The sequence below is a fragment of the Zootoca vivipara genome, chromosome 3 (genome assembly GCF_965207765.1).
Source record: "Zootoca vivipara chromosome 3, rZooViv2.hap1.1, whole genome shotgun sequence".
Taxonomy (NCBI): domain Eukaryota; kingdom Metazoa; phylum Chordata; class Lepidosauria; order Squamata; family Lacertidae; genus Zootoca; species Zootoca vivipara.
This window is the reverse complement of record NC_142586.1, coordinates 99,805,938-99,814,996: the sequence shown is the minus strand read 5'-3', so window position 1 is coordinate 99,814,996 and position 9,059 is coordinate 99,805,938. Positions and strand designations below refer to the sequence as shown.

At 49.4% G+C, this 9,059-nt stretch overlaps 1 protein-coding gene across 1 annotated transcript; it reads right to left on the bottom strand.

Moving 5' to 3' along the window:
• Positions 1-1,547: 1,547 nt before the first annotated feature.
• SIX3 (SIX homeobox 3) lies at positions 1,548-7,299 on the bottom strand. The gene is made up of 2 exons (XM_035110642.2): positions 5,862-7,299; positions 1,548-2,452 (listed from the first exon to the last, which is right to left on the bottom strand). The coding sequence occupies exons 1-2, from the start codon at positions 6,686-6,688 to the stop codon at positions 2,260-2,262; spliced, it is 1,020 nt and encodes a 339-aa protein (XP_034966533.1). The 5' UTR covers positions 6,689-7,299; the 3' UTR covers positions 1,548-2,259.
• Between the last annotated feature and the right edge of the window lie 1,760 nt (positions 7,300-9,059).

The window sequence follows — 9,059 nt, the reverse complement described above, 5'->3', positions numbered from 1 at the left end:
CCACTGACCAGTTAGGAAGCCCCATTGTAAGCCATAGGACTTACTTCTAAGTAGACATGATTAGGGTTGCACTGTTTAACAAGTAGCCTTGCAGGCTTGCATCCCGATCCTTAAACATACACTCCTTTGGAATAAATTACCATGGAGGTCAATGGAATTTATTTCCAAGTAAACGTGCGTGAGGGTACAGCTTCAGGCAGCTTTATTAGCCCTATGCAAACCACAGGCACACTAGATGGTCGACCAAGCCAGGCTCATGGGCTTAACCTTTGCAGCTCAGAGAAGTCCTACCGGACTTAACGGGACTTACTTCAGAGAAAGCTTTTTTTTTTTTTTAGAAGTTAAGGGAGCAATAATTGGCTTAACTCCGAGTGCTTCGGCTTAACGGGCTTGCTAGCTTGCATGGAATCACTGGAGCGAATCAACGTGACAAGAGATTTTAACAAAACGAAACAGCATTTCTTTGCGGCTGAGGAAAAACACCAACGTCACTGAATAGATAAGAAAAATGGAATACTGTATTTGATTTTTTTTTTTAAGAAAGTTTGTACATATAGATAAACACGCAGTAAGGGAAACAGTGGTATAAGTGTCCTACGTGGAGTTTTAGAAGAGACCCCCAAAGCTGCTATTTAAATACTCAAAAATGCTTTTGCATAAGAGGAGGACAGTGGCACTCTAAGCCTCGTTTCGTCTACCGTTGAGGTCCCTTTTGAAAACCTAGTCCATCACCTCTTGACAACTAAGTTTGTGCAAGGAACTCAAGTCAGGGAAAATGTTTTTCTTTAAAAAAAAAAAGAGGAGGAGGAGGAGGAGGAAGAAGAAGAAGAAGTAGACGGAGGAGGGGGAGAAGAAGGAGAAGAAGAAAGGGAAAAAAGAAAGAAAGAAAGAAAGAAAGAAAGAAAGAAAGAAAGAAAGAAAGAAAGAAAGAAAGAAAGAAAGGCAAGGGAGAAGAAGGCAAAGGGACAGAGAGAAGAAAAGTCAAAGAGAAGAGCAAATATAATATACAAGCAATTTTCTACACATATATTACAAACTGGGGGAAATGACCGCATCATTAAGATATACATAATTCATATAAAATTTTGAAATAAAAATAAAAATCTGTTACAGTCATAACTATTCTTTTTCCACATTTATAACCAGTACCCACACAGGCAGTGACAGAAGTGTAGAAAAAAAGGTGCTTACGAAGAAAATGATTGTCTGTTGAACAAAAGAATAAAAATTCTTAAAAAATAAAATAAAAACAACGACGGAGGGGGAGAAAAGGAGGAGGCGGAACAGGAGAGGGGGGATGCATCTTGATTAGACCATCGCTTGGACTTTGAGGGGGGCGGGGTTACAGATCCAGAGAGACAAAGATTGATAAAAACCCAACAAAAAAGGCGATAAACATTTGTTATTTCCCTCTTCAAAGAGTTCCTTTAAACGTTTTTCTTTTTAAAAAGCATCTCCCTCTCTCTCTCTCCCTCTCCCTCTCTCTGTACAAATTTGATCCGAGTTTTCCTCCCGTCCCACACCCCAGTCTTTTTTTCCTTTTTGTTCATTTATTATAGAGAATAGCATATCCCCCCCCCTTTTTTCCCAGATACAAATTGAATAATCGTCATGCAAAATGGGTGAGATGCTGTCCATGGGAAAGCGCGAACAATAAAATTCAAAACCAGGAAAAGAAAAGTAGAGCTGGAACGTGCTTTCGTCCTACAAAGAATACAAATGTCACCTTTCTTTCTTCCTTTCGCCATAATAATATTTATAATAGCAAAGTATTAGCATTAGCATTTTTTTCTCCCCCGCTCCAGAATCAGCAACTGTCCAACTTGTGGTTTTGCTCCTTTATGTTTTATTTTTTGCCTAAGTGGATGGTTTGTTTCTTATTTCAATCATTTGCTTGGTAAAGGTTTGGGTTTTTTAATTCCTTTTTTAAAAACAACAACAACAACAACTCTTTTAAAGGTCTGTTCTCTTTTTGTAATTTTCTCTCTCTCGTTGTTTCGCTGCTCTGCCTAGGAGTGTTCTGAAAGCGGCTCGTTGTTGCTTTCTTTCCTCGGAGGCCGGGGCAGTTCGGAGAGGGGGGCGGCTGCTCTCGCTCGCTCGGGGTAGGTAGGTGGGTGGGTGGAGAAAGGGGGGCTTATTTTGCCTTTTTCCTGATTGGTTTATTAATATTAATATTATTTATTTATTTATTTCCTCCTTTAAGGGTTTGTTTTTCTCCTTTTTTATTTGTTATTTTTTTTGTATTGTTTTGTTCCGTTATCATACATCACATTCTGAGTCGCTGGAGGTTACCGAGAGGATGGACGTGCCCGTCTCGGCTCGTTCCGTCAGGCTGGAGACGCTTGTGGTGGGGCTGGCCGCCGTGGACGGAGACTCCGCCGAGCTGTGGGTCGGGCAGCCCGGTTCTGACAAGGACCGCATGCCGCTCTGTCCGATCGCCTGGTGCTGGAGCCTGCAGGACGCGGGGTTGGGGGTTGGGGGTTGGTGGGGAGACAAAGGAAGAGCACACAGATCCTTGCTCAGAAAGGAAAGCCACACAGAAAAGGAAAGAGGCAAGACTTCCCGAAACGCGGCCCTCGAACGCGGCAATCCAGGCGCGTAAAAGCGCATGGCTAGGGAGGGGACCCGGATCCCAAAGGCGCTTGGCAAGAGGGCGCAACAATCCGGATCTAGCCGGAGACCCCTTCCCTTTTTCTCCAGCAAACTCTTCCCTCAAACAACCGCTTAGCCTGGTTCATTGAGAATCCTTGCTTCCTTCCCTCTCTCTTTCTCTCTTTTCTTTCGGCCTGATCGCAGGCCAGCCACGGGGCCCGCTGCCGCCTTCTCTTTGCTGCCCAGCGCGGCGCTGCAAGCCAGCTTGCTGCCTGCAATGGCCCTCTCTCCCTCCGCAAAAAGTGTTTCAAATCAAGGGAGAGGGGATGGGGGGGTTGTTGGGGGAGGGTGAGAAATAGTTAAAAGCAAGCAAATGGACTTCGGACAGAAAAGGTCGCTTGGAAAGCACAGAGGAAAAGAAACGCTGTAATTATATTTTTAAAAAGAGCTGGGTGGATAAGACAGAGGGTTTGCGTAGGAAAACAATTGGCACGTTCAGAAATGCACACACAGAGAGAGACGCCAAGGCAGGCACATAAACGCACAAACGGGCCGCTATCGTGTTAGTTTGCAAAATATTAGTAGGTTTCAAGCTAACGCTCCCCTTACTCACACTATCTCTATCCCTGACCGGTTTCACTTGCGAGGAGCGGCCATCTGTGGGCCTCGATCTAACCTCTAGCGCATTTACCGCCGCCGCCCCATTGAGTGACAGTCCAGCCCTAACAACAAACGTGGACAGTCACAAACGATGGTCTGTAGCAGCAAAGTTTGGCGCCTTCCCAGATAGCCCCCGTGAATCACTTAAATAAATGCGTATCTCTCTCTCTCTCTCTATATATATATACATACATACACACATACTCGCAACACTTAAAAAAAACCCATAAACAAACAAGCACCCAAACCAAGTGATGACACTGTTTTGTGGGGAGAGGGTGTCCGAAGAGCAGCATTTCCCAAATCATCTGCATGCTCAGTTTTCTCTCTCTTACACACACACACACACACACACACACACCAGTGTATTTTCCAGCAATGCATTTATAGTTTTATTTTTTTGTTGCGTTTGTTGGGGCCGACGGCAGAATTCTCGGACTGCCTTTGGAAACATACAGACCGCCAAGAGACAAAGGAATCTCGGCCGCTGCTCTTTATAACAGTCAATAACTAAGTGGATTTCTATAGGGTGGGTGGCTGGGGAAACCAAGGCCGGCGAAAAAACAATCTGCAAACGCAGCAGAATATTCTGAATACTAACACACAAGGCGCTGGACGGTTATGAACTCTTGAGCCGTTCAGATCAAGAGAGCTGGGGAGGGGCGTTGAGTACACTGAGAAGTTGATTGCACACCCCCAAAGGCCAGTGCATTTAAAAAAAAGAAAATAGCCAAAAAATAAACAAAACAAACATTGTGCCGAGCCCTGAAATCCTTTGTAAAATGTTTTGAAAGACAGCCTTCGGGCAACTGTACCCTGTAAAATTTTAATCCCACTCTTCACCTTCGCAGTGAACTGATTTTAAATATATTACATATTTCAATTGCGTTTCTGCACTTTTTATTTTCATACTGTTTACTTATTCCCCCCGCCCCTCCACCGCTGCATTACAGTTCCTAGTCACCTACTGACAACTCGGTGAGTCAACCCAAACCTTTAGCAACTTTCCAGCTTCTCTGTTATGAGTCGATCTATTCTCCCTCCATTGATGAAGCTGAAAGGAGTTTTTTTTTTAATGCTTTCTTGCTTCCCCCTCGCCCCCCTCCTCTACAATTGAGATTAAACTTTATCAAAATATGCATTGCTATATAAACTGGGAAAGTCCAACTGGAGGAGGTAAAGTGCCACCCTTTGTTTATATTTTCTGCATTGTTTCATGGGACCCTTAAAATTCTTTGTGATCTTATTTATTTTCAAAGCTATTATTTAAACCCCAACATTCTTAAAGCCACGTTGAGCAATAAGGAATGGCAAGAAGACTCTGCGTGGCACACGACACAATAAAATCACGCCTGCTCACACAAACCCCTGCATATTTATTTACATACTCATAAACATGCATAATTCAAACTAATGACACCCGGAAACAGAGATGGGAGAGGGCGGATAGCTTAAAAAAAATGCTTTCCCTTCATTTTATTTTTATTTCAGCAACCCCGCACCCCCACCCTCTCGCCTCTCTTTCTTTCGGCAAATGAATTTGTTTTGTTTTTTTATATAATTAATAAGAACAATAGAGGAACAGCTGCCTCCTTTTTGCTCTGTGGAAGGACGCTTCACATTATGATGTTTGTTTATACTGTTTATAGCGAGGGAAAGCTTGGGCAAAGGGGAGAAAAGTAAGTTGCCAAATACAGCTTTAAACGGCACAAATAAAAAAATACATCTAATCCGCACCCCTTCTGCATTTCGCTGCGAGGAGTTGTCCCTGTTGTTATTGTTGATATAGCAATAACAATCATGGCGGTAAAAATAATAGGCAATCTATGAACAAAAAGAAAGAGGACGTGAGAAAAAGAGAATTAAATTTTAAATTAAATTAAGAGCTCCATCCAAAGCTAAGAGGGTTTACACCCATTCCTCTCAGTTGGTTCCACTGGGTATGGGGACTCGGCTGCAGATGAAGTCCCTTTATTTTGTGGCTTTTGGATCCCTAGTTAGAGCAGGCAGGCGCGCGCACGCATACACACAGACATACATACATACATACACAAAAGCGTGCAAAGCATTTTACTGGGAAACGGGGTGTCCTATTTAGAACTGCGAAGGAGAGGGACGGAGTTTGGAAAGAATGCGAAACTTTGAACGGGAGGTGGAATCGAGTTGCTTCTGTCGGGCAAACCCATTCGGAAAGGGGGAGCGAGCCCTGTCTTTGGCTGCGTGAGGAGCATAGCCCCCTTGATACACCCATGTTCCCCGTTCCGACCCTCTAAGGGCCTCGTTTTGCTTTTTAACAGAGCCTACTGACTTCCTTATCCCTGCACTCTAGGGCAAGATTTAAGCCCCCCCATATCACACGCGCACACACGCAGAACTGAACCCAAAAGCGATTTTTCAAAGGGTCAAGGACAGCCGCCCTTGCTAGGCGTTCTCACTCTTGGGAGACTTGCAGGAGGTGAGGCGTCCCATCTAGGCAAGGCAGGCCCCGTGTGGTATGGATATGGGTTTATGTCCTGGCTGTGTGAGCCCTGCACTCCCGCTGCCTACCCCCACCTTCAGCCTCAACCCCCCCCCCCGCACAAGCCCAGCTTCAGCCGGCTGGCACTGACCTGTTCTTGGCGGCGGCCGCCCGGTCTCTCTGCCTGCGGTTCTTGAACCAGTTGCCCACTTGCGTGGGGGTGAGGCCGGTGGCCTGCGCCAGTTCCCTTTTCTTGCTGGGGTTGGGATAGGGGTCCTGGAGGTACCACTCCCTCAGGAGACTGCGAGTCCTCTCCTTGAAGCAGTGCGTCTTCTGTTCGCCGTCCCAGATGGTCCTGGGCAAGGGGAACTTCTTGCGCACGCGGTACTTGTCGACGGGGCCCAAGGGTCTCCCGCGGAGCTTCTCGGCTTCCTGGTAGTGCGCTTCCAGCCACATGGCCTGCAGCTTGCCGTGCGACTCCTTGGTGAACTTGTGGTTCTCCAGGATGTGGTAAAGGTCTCGAAAGTTGCCCGTGTGGAAGGCCACCACCGCCCGGGCGCGCAGGATGGATTCGTGCTTGTTGATCGCCTCGCATGCCCCCGGCGCTACCGGCAGCGACCACAAGAAGCGGCCCAGCCTCTCGATGTCGCCCGTCTCCTCCAGCGTCTCGCAGACGCTGGCCACTTGCTCCGGGGAGAAGTTGAGTGTGGGCAGCTGGAACATGGACAGTTCTTCCGGGGCTCCTCGAGAGGCGCCTCCTCCTCCGCCGCCGCCACCGGCGGATCCTCCGCTACAACCGGTGGCGGCACTGCCGCTGCCGCCGCTGCCACCGCCGCTGCCTCCTCCTCCTCCTCCAGGTCCGGAGCTGCTGCCACCGCTGGCCAGAAGGAGCGAGCGGTGGTGGTGGTGCGGGTCGCTGGGGAAGTTTGGCAGGAAGAAATGGGTGGGATAGAGCTCTAGAGGGGATCTGAACACCATGGGACCCAGCCTGGCGGACGGGGAAGGGGGGTCGGAAAAAGAGAGAGAGAGAGAGAGAGAGAGAGAGAGAAAGGAAAAGAGAAAGAAAGAGAGAGGAGCTGGATCAAGGCGAAAAGAAAGGAAGACAGGAAGACGGAGAAGGCGCAGAGAAAGAAGAAGAGGAAGAGGGGAGGGACAGGGGGCTCACGCACCCCACGCGCATCCACACCCGCACCCACACGCGCAGCCACATAGAGACCCTCATCCAAACGCACACACGCACTCAGCCGCGCGCGCGCACTCCCCCCTCTCTCTCACACACAAACACACTCACTCACTCCCACCACCTTTCACACACACTCGCACGCGGGCAGGCAGGCAGGCACTGGCTCGCTCGCTCACACGCACACGCGTGCCCAGGCGGGCGGGCAGGCAGGCATCCGCGCACTGCTGTGGGCTCTCTCCACACACACACACACACACACACACACACACACACACCTCCCGACCCGGGCGACGCTGCCGCTGTCGCTGCCGCCGCCGCCGCCGAGGCGCAAAGCGATTCAGTGATTCGGCCGCGATCGCCCTAATGACAACAGCCTCATAATATCTCTCCTAAATCCACCGTGAGTGCAGCGCCGAAGCATTTTGTTTCGCTTTTCTATTGGCCCGCCGGGTGTCGTTGTGGCGTCGCCATGGCAGCGCCCTGCCAATCACTGTCAGGCCTGCCAATCATGGGGGACTACGTAAGAAAAAGGGCTCTTACCATGGCGCCCAAAGGCGAAGGGGAGGGGAGTTGGGAAGGAAGAAGCCAGCCAGCCGGGAGGAGGGGCGGGGGGGGAGGGCGATCGGAGGAAAGCTTGTGTGTGTGTGTGTGTTAATCTTTGCAACTCCTAATCTTAGCACTTCCACTTCTCTCGCTGCGTCTCTCGTCCCCCCCCCCTCCAACACTCCCCACCATTCCATTCCCTAAATAAAAATGATTTTAAAAAAATTCTTTGGTGGGAGGCGGATGCGCAAGGCAATGCGCAGCGCCTCGTTTGAATGGGATCAGCAATTACACGCGGAATATGACCGCCGCCTTTCAGGAGAACCCCCCCCCCCCTTGAGCTAAAGGAAGAGGAAAGCGGCGAGAAAGTAGAGAAAACGACGAGACCTGGGCAAACCAGCCTGCCCTGAGCTCGGTCTTCGAGAGAAAGGGCTCCGAACGGAGACCATTTACACATGATTTGCACGTAGTTGCGCTTCATTCTGCCTATCTGAGCACTAATAGCGCTGGGGAAGAAAAGCTAGATGAGATCATTAGGCCCATCCTCAGGCCGCTGACCCTGCCAGGAGCAGCATCTAAATGCAGCGGAGGCGCGGGGAGGGTGGGGTGAAGGGAGAAGGAGGAGAGGGTGAGCTTCCTATGTATTTCCTCTCTCTCTCTCTCTCCGCTGCCCTCCACCCCCCACCCCGCTCTGAGTTTCTGAGAGGCTGGTCTCACAAGATAAAACTTTGCCAAACTCGGTTTTTTCCCTTGGATCACCGGGATCTGGTGCTGGGAGAGTCCCAAGAAGGAGCCGCGGGAAAATGAGGCCGACGGGACTGAGTTCCAAATCCGGCTGCGAACTCCCACGCGCCCTTCACCCGGGAGAAAACCCCCACGCAGCCAGTGGAGGAGCTCCGGCTTCCGAATGTGGCCACCACAGGCCACCCTCCGCAGTCTTGACGCGCAGGGCCACAGGAGGCCATAGCTGCCAAGTTTTCCCTTTTCTCGCGAGGAAGCCTATTCAGCATAAGGGAAAATCCCTGTAAAAAAGGGATAACTTGGCAGCTATGCAGGAGGCTCCGATCCAGCCTCCTCTCTTTCTTTCTTTCTTTATTTGTTTGTTTGTTTGTTTGTTTGAGGATTGTGGCAGACATAATTACGCTCTGGTGAATTCTTTTTCAGGGGCCGGGTGGGTGGGCTCGGATTGCAGCCCAAAACTCCCCCCAAACTGGTCCTCATTCCTCCCCCCCCCTCGCCCCTGGATGCTGCTCACGGATTTTCTTCCCGCAGGCCTTTCTCCCTGCCCAAGCGAGTTTCGTAAACCCACCGGGGATATTGGCCTGAGATAATATCCTAAGGATTGGTTGCGTCTCTTCGTAGGTTTCTCACCCGTCTCAATTCTTTCTTTTTTAAAGGTCGAAGAGTAATCAAAATATTCGGGGAGGGCGGAGTCTGGCGAAAACCCCATATTTACACCTATATCTATAGGTGAAAACAAATCGCTGCATGCTTATCTCTGGCCGTAAAGCTAAGCCGGCCTTTTCCGTCCAGCCGCCTGCCTCCATTTATCCTTTAGGTGCGTTCCTTTTAAGGCGATTTTAATCGGCATCTTGAGCTGGTAACTCCTTTTGTTTGGTAGCT